Source organism: Lepisosteus platostomus, chromosome 21 (genome assembly GCF_059453375.1).
Source record: "Lepisosteus platostomus isolate fLepPlt1 chromosome 21, fLepPlt1.hap1, whole genome shotgun sequence".
In the NCBI taxonomy this organism is placed as follows: Eukaryota; Metazoa; Chordata; class Actinopteri; order Semionotiformes; family Lepisosteidae; genus Lepisosteus; species Lepisosteus platostomus.
This window is the reverse complement of record NC_142631.1, coordinates 17,996,096-18,017,900: the sequence shown is the minus strand read 5'-3', so window position 1 is coordinate 18,017,900 and position 21,805 is coordinate 17,996,096. Positions and strand designations below refer to the sequence as shown.

General features: G+C 41.4%; 1 protein-coding gene across 4 annotated transcripts in view; it reads left to right on the top strand.

Annotated features, from left to right (window-relative positions):
- The window catches only part of nup214 (nucleoporin 214), a 59,343-nt gene extending 38,287 nt beyond the window's left edge, over window positions 1-21,056 (top strand). For 3 of the 4 annotated variants that reach the window (XM_088614702.1, XM_088614700.1, XM_088614701.1), the window contains exons 32-36: window positions 1,182-1,334; window positions 3,917-4,088; window positions 5,809-5,942; window positions 7,952-7,985; window positions 9,967-12,551. In XM_088614702.1, coding sequence (XP_088470828.1) covers window positions 1,182-1,334; window positions 3,917-4,088; window positions 5,809-5,942; window positions 7,952-7,985; window positions 9,967-10,003 — 530 coding nt within the window. In that variant the 3' untranslated portion in view covers window positions 10,004-12,551. Of the gene's footprint in view, window positions 1-1,181; window positions 1,335-3,916; window positions 4,089-5,808; window positions 5,943-7,951; window positions 7,986-9,966; window positions 12,552-20,913 lie in introns of those variants that run through there. The other variant, XM_088614703.1, reaches the window with a different exon arrangement.
- Window positions 21,057-21,805: the final 749 nt, after the last annotated feature.

The following is a 21,805-nucleotide window of genomic DNA, read 5'->3' as shown; positions in this document are numbered from 1 at the left end:
TATCAAAGTTTGGAAGGTCTCTTGGGATGTTCATAAGATGATTCCTGTGAAGCTTCTCAGATTCTCTGCAGTCTTTTTCTTGTGATAAACGTACAGTTGTAAATTCAGCACGGAGGACGTGTGCTGTAGTTTACCGAGGAAGCGACTGAAGGCAAGGATGAATGAGATCCTTGGGCAAATAAAAATGTTCCCTTCACACGTCAAACCATATGTCTCGTACTGAAAGTAGAAACAGTTTGTTCTGTTAACACAGAAATGTAATTTTGAGTGGGGAGTAGAAAATGTAAGAAGTTTTGTTTTTTGGTTTTCATCGAGTGCATCCGTCTCATGTTAGCTTTTTTTACTGTAACTTTCTATTGCTTGTCCCCATGAGCTTTCTTTAACAAAAATCAATATGCTTTTCATAAAACACTGCAAGTGAAAAGAGTAGCTTTGTTCTGCTGACACTGCATGTTTGATACATGCAGCCAATAAGTAATTGCTTCCTGTGGGAAACCACATTTATCCTGGAGAAAGCCAGAGCTTAATATCTCAACACTGCACTAAGGCAGTTATCGTGTGCTAATTACCATGACTAGGACATCTTCACAAAATCTGTCAGAGTGGCTTTCCATGGATACCTCCCAGGAGTCCTAGGCTTTAGGTTTCTACACCAGGATAATCTTCCTCCTGAGCCTCTGAAAGCATGACAAAGTGTTACTTCTGCCTTTATTTATTTTCCAAACTACAGCGCATCTGTAAGATCATATATTCCACAGTTAGCTTCTGAACTGTTCACCACTTTCCATTGGTAAAGTGGGGCATGTAGTGTAAAGAACCCATGGACATGTACATATCTCATAGCGTGTGAGCGTTACTCATCCGCACCATGCTGACAAAACTCCTTCAGTGCAGAAATGCTTTACGTCCTTTCACTAAATTCTAATTGAAGCGTTTTAACTCTCATCTAAATCTTTTTAAAGTTAACGCCTTATTACCAAACTTTGAAAGAGTAATTCAATTAGTAAATGGTTTTTACCTCAGTGTTTACGGTTTTGGTGTCTTTACCTCTGAGAGTCAATTGAGGCAGGCAGTCCAGACATGCAGTGAGCAAGAAAGAAATGGACACCCTGAATATGAAAGCATTCTCTCGTATGTGGAGCGCCGTGAAGCGCTCCACCTGATGATCTTGTCTCCCGCAGGAACCAGCAGCCTGTTCGGGAACAGCGGAGCCAAGACCTTTGGCTTTGGAAGCTCTTCATTTGGGGAGCAGAAGCCAAGTGGGACCTTCAGCACAGGAGGGGGGACTGTGGCGGCACAGGGTTTCGGCTCTTTCTCCACTCCGGCCAAAACAGGTATCCTGAGCGCCTCGGCAGACTACACTTGTGTTCAACTCGGTTCATACCCACTCGGTGACCACTGTGCCGTGTTGAGCCCACACATCACGAGCCCCAGCCATGTTCTTGAAACCCACACCATGTTTTCTGTCAAGAACCAGCTGGATGTGGTCCTTCAGGCAGGGCCTGGGGCTCATTTTCACGCAGGGTCTTGTGGGAGTGTGGACCCAGCTACTCACCTATGTTGTTGGAGCAAGCACCCTAGTTTCTTTCAAGAATCTGCAAATGAGTTCCCTAGCTACTAGCTACCAATTGGGATTTTTTTGGACTATTCTTATCGTGGAGGGGGGAATTGAAAACCTATGAAAAACAAAATTGAAACACATTTGCGTTAAAACTAAGAATGACTGCACTGATCTGAAGGGTGCCTGCTTGTGAAAAGAGATACTTTGTTTCTTTTGAAAAAAAATAGGATCCCAAACACTCTCCAGACAGTCCTGCAACCATGCATTTCGTGCTGTGTTTTCATGACGTTTGTTTCATTAAGGCTGAAAATTGACTCATTTCCATTTCCAAATTGTGACATGTGACCAGTTCAATTAACTATGCAGCCTTCTGTGACACAACAAATTGGATACCTGTTTGTTGATTGCACCAGGCCAGGCTCAGTGTAGGATTTTTTGGGGCGGGTTTCTCAAGCTGTGCAGTTGCAGGAGCACTTTTCTAAGGCTTGAGAGTAAGAGCAGCCATTGTGATGATGGATGAACGACACACCCATTATGAATCTGGTACGATCATAAAGGAAGCATACCCTGTTACCAAATATCTGCACATTTGTCTTGAGCATTTATTTTTAGAGATGCTTTTGCCTTCCAGTAGCTGTTGAACACTGTTGCCAGATTCTCACACACAGTGTTTTGAAAATATCAGTGCAATTCAAGAAAGATTGGTTTTGTTATTTTTTATAATATCCAAATGATCAGAGCTTTTTTTTATTTCAATTTATTAAAGATCATCATCTTAGCTTCAGATGACATCTGTCTTAAGCATGCAGTGAACCCTGCAAAGCAATCTCTCGGATTGCTTTTCTTGTCAGTCAGCTGCATACCATTTCTGTGTCAGCTGAATTTGCAAAGCAGGGATAGTTATGACATTCCATTTCTTGACAGCCCCTCTTCAGCTGTTCTTGACTTCAGATGGCACATCCAAGGTTTTTTTTTTCTAAATTTGGAGTCAGAAATTTGTTTTATGTCTTCCCCATTCGATCATGGATTGTTAATCAGCTAGACTTACAACACCTACCCTACAGCAGGCAGGTTGAATGATGGCCTCCATAGACATTCCTCCTCCTGTCTGAGTCATTTCCCATGATGCTCCTTTGTGCCTTATAGGTAAGCTTCCTGTGACAGGGGGGAGCAGCACATCTCTCCCTGACATCACTGCAAGCTCCCTGGTGCATACTAGGCCTCAGGTGTCTGAGCAGCCGCTGACATTGCTTAGCTGACTCGAGCCCCATGGTGTCAGCCTTTTGAGCTCCAGCTTGGGAGCTCAGGGCCACGGTAGACTATTATGTTTGTTAGAAAGAATCAGCATTGATGAGTGTATTTTTTTTCAGAAATATTGCGCTCTCGAGTTACAGACGGTTTTACCGACAATTACTTCTTATTTGTTAACCCTGCATGCAGATCATGCTGGAACATTTCCGCTGTGAAATGTCTGCTGCACAACCTGTACTTATTCCTACGGTCATCACATCACATCAGTCGCTACAGTGACTAGTGAGCAGGAAGGGCTGCTTCACATCTGGTGAGACCAGGGGTTTTGGACATGTCCAGTACTTTCACAAAGTTCACGATTTTGTGCTTAATTCGGAATTCGTAAAATTTTGCGATACTGTCAGTTCATGTATTTTGTTACCAAGATTTAATAACCAGTTTGAGAAATTGGGACTGCAGTCCCCCTGTAGTTCCCTCTGTCCTGCACATTCGGTATATACTTTTATATTTGCTGAGTGTTGGATCACGGGAAATGGTAACTGGCCTACAAAATGACTTGTCTGATTTACCTTTTTAAAAACCCCTTTCATTTCTGTATACTTAATATACATTAAGCCACTCCTTCTTTTAACTGCTGCTCAGAAGGATTCCTTTACTCAAGCCCCTTTAGACAGTGACCCTGTGAAAATGGACAGGAAGCACAGCTGCTGCATCTTTAATAAGAGTAGCTTGCAACTCAATCACATTACCTCTTTAATTATTCAGGGACAGGTACGGTGGACCACACTGAAATTTCAAACTGTGCCACTTGTCTGAATGTCCCTCCATATCTGAGACTAGATCCAGCCCCTTAGCAGAAGAAATATCCGAGTGCATTATTTTAAAGTATCACATGTCATAAGTCTTAAGCACTATGCAAAGCTGGTAACTTAGCTGCTTCTCCTACTTCTGTTGTTTTTCAGACACTGCCTGATGATCTGATGTCCAGTCCAGTTCTGTCACAGAGCAGCTCCTAGAGAGAGCATGTTTATTTGAGTTCTATATTTCCCCCGTGCAGCTAACAGTGTGTGATCTCTCTCCACGTTTTGCTTCTGTTTTGCTCAGGTGGGTTTGGGGGCACTCCAGTGTTTGGCAGCCCTCCCTCCTTCGGGGGATCCCCAGCTTTTGGAGGGGCGCCAGCATTCGGCTCCGCCCCAGCTTTCAGCAGCCCTCTGGGTTCCACCGGAGGCAAAGTTTTCGGGGAGGGGACGGCAGCGGCCAGCGTCGGAGGATTTGGGTAAGAGGTCTGGTCGGCATTTGCTGGGGCCTCACAGGGCACACCCAGCTCCTCCCACAGAAGAAGCGTCTCGGAGGAAAATCTCAGATTAAAGACTTCATACACCGTAATGGCAGCATGTAGAGGAGTAGACTACTTTCCAAAATGTTTCTTAATTTTAGCAATGCCTGTATGGATTCCAGAGTTTGTGCTTGTGACTGCTGTACGTTGAACACACCCCAGTCTGAGGAGAAGAACCTCTATCCCAGACACCTTGTTTAACTGCTGGTGGAAATAAACAGATAAACAATAACTAATCCATTTTGGGCTGAATTGTGGTGAAGAAGGAGTGAAATATGAGCTTGAAGAGGCTCTGGGATCCTTGATTATTGTCACCTGTATACTGTGCTTGAGGGGTTGATGAGGGAAAACACTCAGCAGCTGTGTTAAAAGGAAAAGCAGCTTGGCTTGTTTCTTGATTATCAGAGTTTTAGTGTTTAGAATTCAGGAGCAGAATCCTCATTTATGGCAATGTTTAAACACCGAAGAGCCTATAGATGTCACTTTATTTTAAAGTAAGAAATTAAACTGAGAAGGTTTCTGATTTAGGGAAGGGCAGTCACCCTCTGAAAACAGAAGCTGATTTGCTTCTGAAACGCCCTCATCTCTTCCCTTGAGGAGGTTTCACCTCCACTGTACACAAATGAACAAGTTGCTCTGCGGTATCTGAAATCTGTTTTCCAAAACTAATTACAATTGTCGCGGAAAAAATTTGATTTTGTTTGTTGGCCCTGTGCTCTGGGGAGGTCCACCGCTGCATGTCTAGGAATGTTAAAATCGCTGTCCAACTGGAAGCAGTGAATTATACTGCAGATGGTTTGACGTAACTCGCATTACCCTTCTTCTGGTGGTGGGCTGATACAGAGGATTAGTGATACCGACTGGATTACCTCCAGGGTACCTAGCCGGAAGGGAAGAAAAGCCCTTGACCTTTCTGTGTTGTTTTTTTTAGTCAGTATCTTTGGATTGGTTGTTGTTGAGGCATGTACTAGTCATCGTTTCTTCCTGTCCACACATCCTGCATTATTCTGATGAGAGATACTGCCAAAGCTGTCTTTTTTTGTAATCTTTGTGGGGAATGAGCAGTGACTATTTTTAGGAATCTGTTGTCTTTCTGGAAGATCTAGATCATTACAAAGTGAATAGTGCTCCATCACATTCCAGACAATCCATACAGACATTCCTTGAAAATTAATCTTGTCCTGGATGACCTCTAGTAACAAGCAGAGCAGCTGCCAAAATTGCCTCTCCGGGTTGAGTTCAGAGGTCTCTTGTATTTCTAGCTCTCTCATCATCCAAGATTAAACGCTTGACTAAGACCAGGCTTCTGAAAGAGCTTCACTGCAGTTAGATGTGCTTTCCTGGAGACTGAGCCGTTCAGATGGTCCTGGTTTCTTTTTCTCACTCAGCAGTTAATCCCCGCACGTCTTTCGGCACAGTGCCCCCCCGTTTCTGGACACGGGTTAGTCCTCTCATTAGAAGGATCAGTAAGCAAACACAAACATATAGGCTGTCCGCAGGAGCCTAGATAATGGATCTCAGTCTGGAAAAAGGAATTATCAGAAGTACAGCGAAGTATCGCTAGATCCTTAGAGAAGAATACATACAGTTTCTCATATTCCTTGAGTTCTCGTTGCCTTTCTGATTTTCTTCTTTGTCCGTTTCTCACTCTCCCTCACAGCTTCGCTTCAGCTTCCAATGCTCCGAGCTTCAGCAGTCTGGCTGGTCCGTCTTCCTTTGGCTCCCTGGCTCAGCAGGGCTCCGGGTTTGGAGCCCAGAGCTCCGGCTTCTCTGGGTTCGGATCCTCAGGAGGAGGTGAGTCACTTTCACACGGGTTATGCCTGGTGGGGATACACAGTGACGCACCGTTTTTTCTCTGTAGGACAAATGAAACAGCCCACTCACATTTTCCCCTTGACAGTTTCCCTCATTTTGTGCCAGCAGTGCTACAGATGCATTGTCCACAGGGTTCCATTCCTTTTTCGTTTAGGTTCAGAAGGATACAAACACACACCTGCCGGGCCCACACCCAGCCAAGCTCAACACTTTATGTTCCTTCTGCCGTTATAGTTAGTTCATGGCCAGTGAATTGTGTTTTATCGTTTTTCCAAGTTTTTTTTCTTTGTGCTTATCTAAGCAGCAACAGTAGTGCTACACACCCACTAAATTAAGTTTATAAACTAAAAAGAGCCATGTGCTTTACAGAGTGCCAGTGTTCCAATACCAGATTTTAATGAGCCTCTGTTGTCAAACGCAAGGTGATTGCTTGGGCACTGTTTCTGGTCTCTTCACCCTACGTTACGGGCCTGTTTGATATGGTGAATCCTATACCCGTAGTATAACACCCTCCAGATTTAGAACTGCTAGTTATTAATGAGCGTATCTTACAGCTGTCTCCCACATAGCTGTCCAGGGAGGGTGTGGGCCGTAGTTTCACGCTCCTAGACCCTGCACAGACTTAGCGGTGAGCTCGTGCTTGTTGGAGAAGACCTGGTTCTTCCACACAAGTTCACAGGTGCCAAGCAAGCTGATGATAGCTTACCTCCCTAGATCACATTAGCCCCGAGACGCTCATCTGCTTGCTCTCCTCCTTTCTGGAATCCCAAATACAGCCCTGCCCCCCCAGTGACTGGACGGCAGAACCTCCCAGAGTTCAGCAAAGCAGATTTACTTGACATTGCAGCCACTCGGGAAGACCTTCAAGATGATGATAATCCCATGTCCTGCCCTGTGCGCTATTTTCTGTTGAAGGTCTTTTCGGCAGGAAAAGACATGTAGCACCCCGCACAGATGAGCAAGTCTTAAACAAGACTGCCCGTCTTCGACGAGGAAAGAGTTTGATTCTTCTGGGAAACACTTTCCAGCCTCATTCTGCTAAGACCATTAGGAGCCGAGTTAGCGCAGTGTAAGACTACCCTAGAGCAAAATGTCAGCTGACTTTGTTCTGTGGTAAAAGACCACAGGTATAATTGTTACCACTGGGACTGTGGTATCCCATTAGCTCTCCCCCTAGTAACCCAGTTGCTGCTGGGCCTGCTCGAGAATACTAATCTGAAAACATGAGAGAGTTTCTGCTACATAAACATTTAGAGCTCAATTTAGCTGAGAGATAAAAGGCAGTTGGAATATTAGAAATCTTCATTTCACAACAGTGGAGAAAAGAGAACAATCTTATGGGTTCTTTTGTTCGTGTATGAAATTAGATTAGGTTGAGGTTGAGCAGGCTTTTCTTTTATGACCGCCTGAATTTTCTTTCATGTGTATTTGACAGAGATGTGTGAAACTTTACTAGGATATTGGCATTCTGTGATCCAATTCCAGTTGGTGATTAACAAGTATGATTAAATCACAAGAGTGTAGCCTGAGCACCATGGCTTAGATCTCACTGCTTGGAGGCTGGGTCATGTCTCCACTGGGACCAGGATTCCCTGAGTGGCAGAGCGACAGGGCTGGGGTATCCATCACAACCTCACCAGTGCAGAAAAGGGAGGTGCCGCCCAGATGTAAGGAACTGATTGGCGATTCCAAATTAGCTGGGTATAAAATGAGAAATGCAAAATAATATAAAAGGCTGGACTGGCAGGTGCTATGAAGAAACAGATTCACTGGGATCCCTTCAAGGAACGGAGTGTTCACATGATCAGGTTTTCTGGTGCTCTAAGTCCGAATTCTCCACAGTAAACTATATCTGAATAATCACATTCAGCAGCTCTTGTTCATTTTCCTCACCTCACTGTCATCCAGAAATGATTGTAATGTGTTCACGTTTTACAGCATCAGGGTTGAGAATGTGCTATCAACAATTTTCTCTTTGGATTTTGTAGCTTTCACTGGCAGCGGGTTTGGATCCACCAATCAGTAAGTATTGATTTACTGAAAATGCAGCTCCCCCTCCCCCAGCCTCATTATCTAACCTAAGTGTACACATAGACATGCATCAGTGGTGTATTGAATTTACAGTGTAAACAGAAGCAAGCTGGTTAATTGCACTGTGTGGGCTGATTTATCGAAGACCTGGTTCTTATCCATCACTTTATCTAACCAGCTGCTATCTGCTTTTAGGCCATGCTGACATTCTGTTGCACAGTTTCCTCTGGTCCGTAAACTTACTGTCCGTGCTGTCGATTTCCCTGCTCTCAGCCTGCGGTATCCCTGCAAAGCACCTGCCTTCCACACCTTTGACTGCTTTTCCTGGTTTCCGGGGTGTATTGCGGTGCTTCCATCCCTGGGATTAGCCTGAGGGGCTTTTGTCTTTGATCAGCCGGATCCCCCTTATTTTAAGGCTAAAGATCAAGTGTCAAAAAATATTCACATCTGCATTGTGAAACAATGTGTTGTTCTAGTTTGACAGCTTTGCAAATCAGACTTATTCTAAGAACGGGGCTGTAACTGCAAAATGAAAAATATTGATTTCAAGAAACGCCCGCCTACAGGCAGAAGGTAGTGTGGCTTGCCAGCTGGATGTCGGCTGCTGGATTTTGAGTGTTTCAGAAAGGGTTATTGTGTATGTAAACTGTCTGGATCACCAAAACAGATTATTCAAATATTGCAAGGCTCTTTCTCACGTCTGTACACAAGAGTGAACTGTTAGCTTCAGGCAGACTTTGCAATTGACAAAAATAAGTGTATGTAAAATGGACTGAGATTGTCAGAGGAGTTGTTGCCGATAAAGCGTTATAGCTTCATGTGACTCCTGCAAATATACGAACAGTAGAAAAAAATGTACTTTTTCATGCCCTATCCACAATAACAAATATCTGAGCCTTAAAATAACACCACAAGACAAAGAAAAATGCTACTGAATTTTTCCAAAGCACCTCAACATTTCGGTGTAATGGTGTTTGAAGTTATTTACTTAGCAGTCTCAGGGGTTGCTTGCATTGTTTTATAGTATACTGTATAGTTTTGATAATCAGCATTCTTGTATTTCTAATATTATTCACTTAGTGTCTCATAAAATCTTTTGAGCATTCTTGCTTTGATCTAACCCAGTGCCTAGATGAAGAAAATTTGTTCAGGATTTCTCTTTGAAATTACTCCAAAACTGAAAAAGATAAAATAACGTTTGTCCTTCATCTGTGTTAATGTAGTTAATATGCATAGAAAGACCCTCCTTTTGAGGTGAGGGTTGATGCATAAATTTAGTATTCTAAGTGGGTGTCTCATTGGTGAGGTCATTCAGACAAGGACTTTTTGCCTTCAGTTGGTGCTTGAGAAAATTATATGTTGAGGTGTTTAGAATGAGCTTAATTTGCACAGCTGTAAAATATGGAAATGTTTCGTAATGCAGATTATTTTAGTGTATTGAATGACGTAAATACTAGGAACCAGTGTGTAAATAACTATGATTATTTTTCTCAGGGAAATTGTTCCCTTGAGTTAGCAGTGGAAGCTAATTTTCATCATCTGTGGTCCAGAGGGTGGCCCTCAAAAAGAGAGTTTTAATTGGCTATTGATACATTACTGAAAGAATCAGGCCGAACAGTACTTTACAGTGATAGTCTGTGACAGGCTATAGGTCTCTTCCTGAATGTTAGAAGTGACACTCTTCTCAGATGGAGATGTTTGAAAGCACAAATAGGTGTCACTTATGTGTAAGAAGACTGTTTTGAAAGAACAGCGTAGGAGAAAAAAAATCAGAAATCACGAAAGGGCTCATGTACCTGTCATTGCTTACTGAAGGCTTTATATCTGACCAACATTCTCACCCTTCATGAGACCTTTGCGTCTAGAGCATCTGTCAGTTACTCTTCAACAAGCAGCAGCAACACGAGTTCCACCACATCAGCAGACTCTTTGTTCAGCCCTTGTTTTTTTTGGTTGGTTTCTGTTTTTCCAGATCTTCTTCTCAAACATTCGGCAGTTGGAGAAGCTAGTTTTTTAGGAAGCTGCTGTGATCCCAAGCGTGCACCTCTGCCCCACTTCTGCAATCAAGCTTTTTTAAAAGTGTGCTCGTGGCACCTAGTCAACTCATAACTCTCTCTCGGTCTGCAAGCCGCCAGTTGGTGTGATCCTGCAGGATTGCTCTGTGCACCACAAAACAAATGTAAAAGAGTGTATTTGAGTGCAAGGGTGTCCGTGTTTATGTTTGTGTGGGTTCAGCCATTTTTTCTTTCTTTGCTTCATCTACAAGGAGATCAGTCCAAAGAAGACTATTAGAATTTGTTAATCTTGGGTCACTGAGCTTCGCGCGATTGTTGAGCTGTCATGGCTGATGCTCTTCGATGTCGGCGGGTCATGAATTCTGATCCCAGTCTTGGCCTGTGGGTTTAGGATGGTTAAAAAAAAAAGAAAGCACAGCAAGTTTCCAGCTCTAATGTTACTGTCCTCCTGTCACACGATCAGGGTTTGATCTTTCACTGTGCCCACATGGGAGTGCAGGCAGATTACAGCTGGAAGCAGTTCCTCCAAAGCCAGGAGAGAAAAACCATAAGTAGATTAATTAATTGTAATGGCATCACACATTCCATTGTACACATTTCCCACCCTCGGGTTCCCCAGAACATGGCTGTCACCTCTATGACCTGAACCTCAATGACACCTACACTACTTCCGTATTTGTTCCTTCAGAAAAGTAATCTTGGAGAGGTTGAAATGCTCTCCTTCAACCTTTCATTTGTAATGCATACTTGACAGTTTGGTTTGTGTGCTTTTTAGTGTGTGGTTCTTTCTGTTTAGAATATCATATATGCACACACTGTTTCCAAAATCCCTCCTGAAAGTAGGATTCTTCACAGTGACAGGAAATGATACCAGAAAGTAGATTCGAGTTTCCACATCATAGTTTAAAAATGGCCAGGAGGCCTAGGGTACAGCTCCATTACTCCTGTTTGAATTTTATATTTTCAGTCAAGCATGACCTGTTTCAGTGCTTAAAGAGCAAGTACAAGCATTATAGCAAGTCATTTGTCCCCATGTATTGACGAGTTCATACATTTGCTTTTTAACATACAGGGATTATCATTTTTTGCCGCAGTTGTCACTTTGCTAATTTTGCATGTAGGTTGTCTTCTAACAAGACAATAAATATATGAACAGTTAAAAACATGAGAATGAGCAGTAGAGCATTATGGTTTTACAATATAATTTATATTTACATCTAAAAGAATGTTTTTTAATGGTGTTATTTTAGTTATATTAAACAGTTAACATTGAACCACAAGATCAATGTGTGTGTTTAATATTGCCTTCCAATTTATTGCCGTTTTGGCAGTACATTGGGGAAAGGGGGGACACTGATTGGAGTGAGGTTGTAAACTGCAGAATTCCAGCAGGAGAAGCTAATTTAATAAATTGTTCATTTCTTGATAGTAAATGGAGAGATGTTCTGTTTGAAGCTTATGGGATATTTCAGTCTAAACAGAAAGAGACAATCACACAGGGCATACAGAAATATGACATGGGAATGGAGTGACAAAACAATGCTAATTTTATAAGAGTCCTTAAAATATTATTAAGCTTAAAACAAAACTTGAGTTCAGTAGCTGTTAGGCATAGTCACGTGACTGTCAAGTTTTTGGATGTTCTTCTGTGATGACAGTACAGAGATGCTAAAAGGATTTTTGGTTTTTAAATTCTTATTTAATTTCCCCTTGAGGAAGAAAGCTCTGAACCGATTCTGATCCTGCTCAGAATGGGATCAAGTCTTAGGAGCAGCTTGGCAAGGTTATGCTGTGTAAATCCAGGTGTTAAAAGCAGTATTTCATGAATCTAAAGAAAGGGTGTGTTCAGTGACTGCTTCGTACTGTGTTCCTCTTGGTAGTTCAGAATAAAATTGAACTGTGAGAAATTTAAAATACGAGTTATTTATTTTGTTTTAAATGGAGAACTGGTTTAAACATAAAAGTGCATCAGAAATGGACAGCTATGTTTTCTTAACTTTTTTTGTTTCATTGTGAAATATAGCCCAAGCACAGAGAGTGAATGTATGTCCAGACTACCCGGTTGAGGGGGCTGAGAATATACAGTATGAACAGACTTCAAAAGCTCCTTTTCATTGCTTTTTCTGAATAACTTCATGATCATAATTAAAGCACAAATTAAGGTCAATTGTACTTTTCTAATGATTTCCAATTTTGGGATAAAACCTTTTAATTTTTAACTGTATTTCATGTGTGTCATTAAGGAGTAAAATGATGCTATTTTTATGGGTTTTTTTTTTATTTTAGCCTCATCAGTGTAACAGAAAACTTAAGCTTTGCCTTAATGATTTGCATGTGTATTGTTCTACTTAAAAGACTGCCTTGAGATAGAACGTCTATGGCTTTTCCATTTTCATTGTCTGAGTTTGTAATATGGATAATTACTTTATGTAATTGCTTTTGAAAAGGGATGAATAAAAGAGCAGTAATTAACTGGCCACATCCAACATGGTAAAGAATCTGAATGTTAGTTCAGTGAAAAATAAACAGAGGCTCTGTAAAGGCAGTTGGTACTTGGCCTGTCCTTCCAAAAAATAACTGAATGCAGGGAAAATATTTATTTTATATTATATATTAGCATTTCAAGGAAAATTAGCAAATACCTACAATGGTCTTAGGTTAACATTTATTGCATTTTGAGTTATGTGGGTGAGCTTATTTTTCTTAACCTGGAGCACATAAGCAGTCAACAGTGTTTAAAACTGTGTGTGGATGCTTCACTTACATGGAAAGAATTTTTTTAATGAGAAGGTACTCAAGTACGCATTGTACTGTTGCCACTTCTAGGCACTAAGAACTCATTAGTGCTTATAAATAGACATTTTGAAGGGCCCTGCTCTTGAATTTGATGTCTTCACCTTATCTGGTGATACTCCTGCTTTTGGATTTGCCTTCCTGAGTGCACTGTCTGGCTTCTGGCCACAGCAGAAAGGAATGGTAAGGGTCACCTTCACAAAACAGCTGTCCAGTGATTCTAGCTTTCCTTTAAATGGGGCAGTTTATAGTTGATGCTTAGTGCTCCAGATTGGAGTTCCAGTCCCCACTGTGGACACTGCTGTTGAAGGAGGTACATGCTGAGGTACACCCAGCTGCCCAGATGATTCCCCCACAAAGCACCATCAACTCACTCAGGAGAGTCATGTACTCATTAACCCAATGCTGTAGATTGAATAATGAACTTCTTATTTTTTCCGTTATTTCTGTTTTGTCACTGTAGTCTCAGATCACCAGACTGCATCTTGATTGCAAAAATATCCCTCTGCATAGGCCTTCTTTTTTCCTTGCATTTGTCGTATCGGGAGCCATTCTGTGCCGATAGTCTGATCTTAGAAGTCCATCAACTGTGCTACAGATGACCTGTCAGCGAAAAATTAAATCAACATCTGTGCATGTCTAGATAAATACAGTCGGAGGGACAGAATATTGTTTGGTTTTATCCTCAGCCTTTCGATGGAATGGAATTATGACAGTCATGATTGCAGAAGTTTAGCTGTCTGCAGATTTCTTCCCAACAAAGACAATAATTGTGAATTTGTAGCGTACAATTCTTTCACAGTACATATCTCTGTGGACCGCCTTGAAATCATGTAAATATAACAATATGTTGTATAGAGCATTCCAGTTATTGGGTAAGTCTATTTTCACTTTAAAATGTTACTGTCTGTGCAGCTCCTTTCCTATGTTTCTAAATGATAAAACTATTGATGTATGTGCTACTGTTAAGTTGATCGTTATAATGGAAGCAAAGTAACAAACCTAAATTATCTGGGAATCATGAGCGAAGTCCTTTAATGGGTTCTGATTTCTCTGATTATTATAAGAAAGTATTGGCTCCAGAACGGGGCCTAGACCCTGCACTGCACCACCAGGCTTCTCCAAAATCTCGCCTATGACCGTGACTTTTAGAACAGGATTTGAAAGTGCTGCCTGCCTTACAAGATCAGAAGGAAACTGGGAGATCATTTCACTCTCCTGGAGCAGCACAACAGAAAGCCACCCTGGGTTCAGAGCCTCATTTTGGAAATCTCGAAAGAAGACCAGACACCAAAGGTGTGTGGGGAGTTAACGGTTCACAGACTAGTCGGGGGCCAAACCTGTCAAGGCCTTTAAGTTGAGCTGTAGCGTTTTTATTTTTTTTCCTCAATCCCACAGGGAGCCAGTGCGTAGACCTTCAGCGATATCCCTGTTCAAGCACTCTCTCTGCAATTATGAGTATTCTGTATACATATACGATATATACATGTGACTGTGTAAGTAGCTGGAAATTCTATATATACAGTATAATGTCAGTATTGGTGTATGAAAGGTTCTAGGTAATACTAAATACCTCTGTCTTTTCAAAGCAACTTGCTGCCTGATGTACAGATCATGTAATGAAACTCCACTGGTGTTCCACTCCTCATAAAGCCCTTCGTGTGAAAGTGAGCGACAGTGTGAACGCTCTGCTCTGTTTTTTCTCCATCCCTTTTATAATATCTCAGCCCTGAAAGCTGCACAAGCCTCTCAGCTGTTAGTGGAAATTCCAGTTATAAATAACCCCTCATTTGGATGGAATCTTGTGAAAACATTTTTGGAATTGTTAGAGGTTTGTTTCCTTCATTCCTAACTTTTTGTTCCGGTCCTTTTTTTTTTATTTTGCCTTGATTTTTCTTGATTTTGGTTTTTGTGGATTTTTACCAGCTGACCTGGGATAGTGGCAAGCTTCATTTCGAAGCAAATGGAAGGTCTTTTTTTCAGACCAACCCATAATATGCGCGCCACCTACAGTTACACAGTAGCTGTACTTGCTTAAACATTCCTCTCCGCCTGCAGCATGTTAGTCTCGGATCTTGCAGTGGAAAAGCTTTAGGGCACTGGGAGGGTGCAGTGCGTGATGGCTGTGTTCATCTCCGTGTGCATAATCCCAAATGAAGAAGGAGATTTGTTCAGCCTTCCAAGCATTGATACAAGCTCCAGAAATACACAGCAAATACAGCGATGCAGAGCACAGCAGCATACTTTAATGGGAATCATAATGAACAGCAAAAGAAACCCATTTTTGTAGCAGAGGCCCTGCATGTGCATTGAAAAACATGATGGAGGTAAATTCCTATTGACTGGTTAACATTTGTCATCAACTGGAGCTCTCCTGAGAAAAGTCAAGACTTAGTACTGTACGTTGCCACCATCAGAAGCACAAACTGTATGTTTGGAATCAGGTTACAGATTCGATCGCCTTGGGTTCTGTCCATTTCCTTAAAATATGGATATGCACAAGCCCTAGGGGCCACACATCGCCTCAGCTCATCCCACAAATGATCAGTGGGGCTCCAGTCTAGTGAGTAGGCTTCCCAAGGTATTAATGTTAACTCTTGTTTGTCAGGAAAGCAGAGCAGCATGAAAATGTGTTGTCCTGCTGGAATGTGGTCACTTCAGGGTGACGAGATGTGGGGGTTGTCGGCCATGACTGCTGCCGAGGCGCAAACAGCAGGTCCTCTCCTTCACAGAGCAGCTTCTCCGGGGGGCTCCGGGGCGGTTCATCAGCGTGAGGTCTTCCACAGTCCCTTTTATTAACTACTGGGCCAATCTGAAAAATTCAGTCAAGAGAAATTTTTAGGAGTCTGTTTTTATTTGGAAAAAGGATAAGTCAGGGTGCTGCAAGGTAGTTCAGGTATCCGTATACACTGTACTACTTTGCCTTAGCAGCGTAAACTGTTTTAATGACATCCGACTAAAACATGAAAATTAATCTTTTTCCACAACACGGATAAATCTGTTAGGTGAAATGAAAAATCCAGATTAATTGTGATACTGGATGTAGTCTCACAGTGGAGTGCATTCAGAGTTCACGTGCTGTGGCTTGATACTTTGTTGTACGAAACAGGGTTCAGTTGGACACAGCAGGGCAGTGACATTACTGGGGCTGCTCTTTAAATCAGGAACCTGTAGAAATATCAACCCTGTGTATTAGATCGTAGGTTACTTCAGATGTACACCCTTTGCATAACTTAGGCAGATAGAATTTCTGGTGTGTTTCAGGTCAAAATTGCATTCTTATAGTAAATAATGTTTAATCAATATAGTGCTTCCTCTGAATTTTACATGAATGGTAGTATTTCTACACTCTTTAAGACTTGGCGTGCTCTCCTTTGGGTTCCTTCCTAGCAGGAGACGGTGGTCAGTTTGTGTTGGGCTTTTGGCCCATTCCTTGTTGTTCCCACTTAGGGTGCAGTTCAGATTTTGTTTTAGAAATGGCATTTCTTGGCGCCCATTACTGCCCTCAGACCCACCAAGGCATCACAGCTAGATTCCCATCACATCATTGCTTTCGCTTTGTCCTCTTTAAGCTCAGTTGACATGACCCTCTGCTCTCTAGCTATTCTTTGCATTTAGTTTTTTTTCTTATTTCAAATCGCCAAATAGGTTTGAGAAAGGAACGAGTAGAGATTCAGCAGCGTAGTCTACTCCAGCTCCCGGTGTGTCAGACGAAAGACGAGACGACTCGAGAGCCGAAACGTTGTTTCTTCTTTCTGCTTGACAGCGTGGAATTAACCCACATGCTTAAGCGGCTCCTCACTCTAGGATGCTTTTGCAAGCCCCGCCAGTGAGGAATTGTGGTGGGGAAAGACACCTGTGAATGAACTCAGTTGGGAATGGCAAATTCTCAGGAGCAATCTGCATTCCAGATCTGCTTGTGCAGTCCCAGCGTCGAACACTGAGGCTGCAGATTGTCTGAGTTAGTGACCTTCTTTTCTGTGTTTACTCATCAAAAGGCGCAGAAAAACAAAGTGGCAAATACTGTATAACCCACATGCCAAAGCTATGAAGCAAGAGCAAGTAGCTCCCTGTGAGCTGATATTAATCTGAGTTTTCTATTTCAGTATATAAGCCTGCTTGCTTTGATTTATCACCGGCTGATCAGTTGTGCTGGAGGTGCGAGAGTGAAATCTGCTGTCTCCCATATTCTCTTTAGTAGACGATCGTGCTTAGCTTTTCAGAGTGTTTTAGAGTGTTGTAACAGTAGAATCAGTTTAAGGAAAAGAGTGGGGATGAGAATAAAGCGTTAACGGGAGGTCCTATTATCCGGAGGTTGTCTGGAACCTGTGAGTAATATCAATTGAATCATGTCCGTTGATCTTTGGTCACAGTGCCACTTGAATGAGCACGTATTTTCATCCTTTCTTAATGTGAATCCAGATAGAAAACTGAAATCAATAAGTCTTTGATTAACACATCGGCTGGAGCAAGACTCAGATGAGACGGTTTACCTGATGGTAACATTAAGGCATGCCTGCAAATCAACTAAAGTGATTTTTTGCAAACCATACTTCCTAAAGCTATAGCAATAAATGTAAATGGCATCAGGCTTAAAGAGTTCTCCAGTTATATTTATTACATTTACATAATCGGTATGAAACCAGATGTCTGCAATGGATTATTTTTGACGATTAAATGCGATTGTATTAGAGGCCAGTTAATAAACTGATGTCTGGTGCCTGTGTCCCAAAACCTGCCCTTCTTGATAGTGAAACTCCAGGTGAGATGAGGAGACTTGAAAGATGTATTCTCTGCATAGCAAGATAAGCAAGAAGAAGAAATCAGTGGTATGTGTTGTCATTTAAAAATAGACATGCACAAGTTAAAGCTGTTTAGTCAGAAATAATAGCAATAAAGCTGAGGAGAGGCTATGAAAAAGTACCCTTGAAGTCAGGCATTTTGGACACTTAGGAATGACCAAAGGAAGAAGTTAATAAATGTGTAAGCAAGCAAGCGGATCAATAAAATGATCAATTAGTTCTGGAGATTTGAAGCCTAGCTAGAATCGGTAGCTGGAGCCAGCAGAAACAGTTTTCCTTCGCGTGCAGGTTTGGGATTCCCTGCTTAATGTGTAAAACGAAATTAAAATCCCACACGATGATTCTTGTCCTTTTCTGTTAATGTACGACAGAAACATTTCTCCGTCCTGAAACAGCTCGAAATGTCAATGTTTCTGCCACAACGGCACTTCAGCTGGAAGCTGGTGCTGTGCTGTCAGTGAGTCTTCAGGAGTTGCAAAGTCTGCTCTGCTACAGCTTTGCCAATAGACGTCCTAAATGAACTGAATTTGTAGTAAAGGAAATGCAGAGGACTGCTGGAATGTCACAGAGATAAGTGTGGGATAGTGTGACGAAGCAGATTTTGGGATGGCAGGTCTCCAGCAGCACCATCCCCAGCGGGGCTCTCTAAACGATCTGGGATACGAACTGCAGGCTCACATGGCTTCCCAGCACGCTCCGGGATCTGATATGTCCTGCGAGTTGGCCACTTTCCCGGCTGCAGGCAGAGCCTCACTCAGAGGTGATAGCAGGATGCAGGCCGAGCTGCTGCCAGAGCTTTTAGAGGAATTAAAAGCATTTTCATATCAGAATCATAGGCAGTCTGGTGCCAATAAATTTGCTAACCTGTCCACTGGTACCATTAACTGTTTCAGGTGTCTTCAGAGCTTAAGCAGGCATGGGGAAGGCAACTGAAGAAGAAATCCTATAAAGCCGAGGGCACTATCTCTGTCCTACTTATCAGATGTGAAATGTAAATTTATAAGAGTGAACCTGAGATCTCCTGCACTTAACAACTGTAAAAATATTAAAAGTGCCGTGTTTCAGGGACATTTTCTAAAAGCTCTGTACATCCAGGGTTGGAGTTACAGGTGCATGTTTAACTTGTATGAATATTATGTAACAATTCGTTATCTATAAATACACATGAATGTCAGTTCACTAAGCTATTTTTATAAGTAAATGAGAATGTTTATATATAATCAATCATATAAAAATCTTTAAACCTTTTGATGAAACTGGAAAACTCTCAATACTCAATTGCACAATTAAGGTTATCAAGAGTCAGTAGAAAAGAGATTGTGCTACACTATTTAAAAAGGCTCAATACGAATGGTTCTGTCTGTAAATAGATATTTCCCCATGCAAAAAACAGTAGTCATTGTAAAACCGCTAATGAATGTGTATAATCTCTTTTAAACAGCTTGTCGTGGCCAGGACACATATTGTACTCTGTGCCTTGCCACAGTTTCATAAATCTGCTTTTTCAGATCGAGATGCACACATTGGGACAGTCTGTTTTAAGGGTCTTCAGTCTTTTTAATGCATATTCATGGTATCGATGTTCTGTCTAAGGCTTTTCCATTCCCAAGCTACGTGCACGCATACGGCCTCCTTTGTGCAGACGATGTGAAAATGAATGCAGGCAAGTCCAAAGCGATATAAAAGTGAGTTGTATACTGCCATAAAAAGAGAAAGGATGCTTAAAAACAGAAATCTGGAATCTTTTCTTTCCTAATAATAGTATTTTTGGCAGCTGCATCATTTAATAAATTTTGCTCCTATGCAGTCATTGTTTGGATTAAATGAATAAAGACTGATAATCTGACTGTCAGTAAATAAGGTACATTGTCCTATGTTAGTGTGCCCTTCCCTGGAGGTGATGTGACTTATCTGAAGTGCCATCTTCTTAGTGTTTGTATTTAAGCTGTGAGGAAATCTGCATCCTGTGTCTGTGTGCAGACATGGATTTTGGAAAAGCAAAACAGATCTCAAAGCAGATGTTACCCCCACAAACACCTCCATCCCCTCCCTGCGGAAAATCCCATGAACAAGTACGTGCTGCAAGGTTAAAGAGACATGCCGGTCTCTGCTGAAAATATTAGAAGACCACAGTCTGAGTGAAGGGCCTGTATTTTTTCTTTTTTAACCCAAATTTTTTTGCTCCTACAGCAACAGCAAAAAATCTTTTTCTTATGCTCTTTAGGATTACCATTTAAATTGTATTGGTATGTAATGTGTTTGAGGCACACAAAATAGGAAGATGTGTTTATCATTGAAACTTTTCCAAATACATATTATAGTTAGCCTAGTGCTGCTTTCAAGGGATTTCAGTATTTTAACCATATAGCACAGTGGTGCTCCCTGTAGATCCAAAACGATCCAGTATGTTGCTGGGGTCTGTGTGGTGTGTGTGTGTGTTTAACCAGAGTTAGAAATGCAGGTGAAAATTAAAAATCTTAAATACAAACAGGTTTGCATTTATATTTGAATGTATAATTGTGTGCTTTAATGAATATAGTAGTGAAATGTGCTTCTAATTCTAAAATTATTTGGTCCATAGCAAATTTAAAAAATTGTAAATCAGCAGTTTCTGAGTAACACCTATTAATGTGAGTAATATAGCTCATAATTAGTGATATTACATTTTATAAGCAAAAGGCAATGTAGGTAGACTGGGGAGACATTGATTTTGTGGTGAACAGAAGTAAGGTCTTTTGGTTTCAGGACCATATGGTTGTTCTAATTAACTCTCGGTATTTGAAATTCCATTTCATTAGACTGGTGCTTCTGGCAAGAACTACGACTGGTTTTTGCACTTGCAGTGCTTCATGAACAGCAGGTTTAGAAAATCCTCATGGAGGAGAAAGAGTACCTCCTCAACTCGGTCCTTGCCAATGTGTCCCCTTTTAAGGGAGGGATATTCACTGCCTAATGCGAAAGGAAAAACTTGCAACTAGTTTTTGGTCACATTGAGTGCACTGAGATAGATATGTTTTATTTCTTATTTATTGCATTGAACAGAGCCTGTTCCATTCCAGTTCTGACTCAAACATGAAAAAGCACAATCTTGCAGTCACTTCTGCATGAAGTCATTATTTTTTCTAGGAAGGTGTCCCTTCAAGTCCAGTAACAGTGTTTATTCTGCAGCTTCTCAAATCAAATCAGTTCCGGTTTGTGACAGAATGGCCATGCAGATATGTCTGTTATTGCTCTTGTTATTCCAGATTGCAGTGCTAGCATTGCCTTACTGCAAGCAGTGATCTAATTTGTCTTTTTATGCTTTTCCAGACTCACACCCAGATGGCCAGGACTGCAGTAGAAAACAACAGTGCACTGTGTTAGGTTTTTACTCATGCATCTGAGTGTGCTTTTCTTCCCTTTTTTTACAAGTGTAAATTCAGAATGCCTAATAAAACAAGGTCCTGATGGGAGTGTATGTGGTTCTCCTCTTCCTTTGCTTTGCTGTGTGAGGGCTGGAGCTGGGGACCAGAATTGGGGTAGGTCATACTTAGATAAGTGCTGTGGCAGACAGATGCCGCAGCTCTTTTTTGTTAGGAATGTGTTTTACTTTAATTATTATAAATTATAATACACTGAAAATGCTGAGGACATGAAATATCAGTAAATTAATCATAAAAAAACAATATATATTCAGGTGTAGTCTCTGCCAAAGTTTGTTTTTTGCAGTATACTGACTTTCATCAGGATGGTATTGGTACACAGGGTAGCATGTGGCAGTGGTAAATTAGTAGTAGGAACCTTCTCTGTCTGTACTCTTTGTATACATACATTCTGATTTTGTATGCTGTTTATTATTGACCTTGGCCTGTAGTGGGTCTGGGTCATATGGTAGCTTTCCAATAGGTGTTATTGTTATAATATCAATTTTATTCAGAAAAAAAAATCTCTCCACAAATTGTAGAATGCATAAAATACAGAACAAAACAGTTTCCATATTTACAGTACAGCAAAACAAAAATAAGTGACTGATACAGGAATACTCTCTTCCAAGACTGAGATCATTTGTCCAGTCTGTAGTTTTTATGATGAAGTCTTGATGTTATCAACTGCAGATCACATTCCAGGGTTGATAGTGCATGAGCAACCTAAAGCGTGCAAGAGGAGTGTGGAGACTTTTGATGACAAGCAAAAAACATCTCAGACAAACACTGGAAATCCT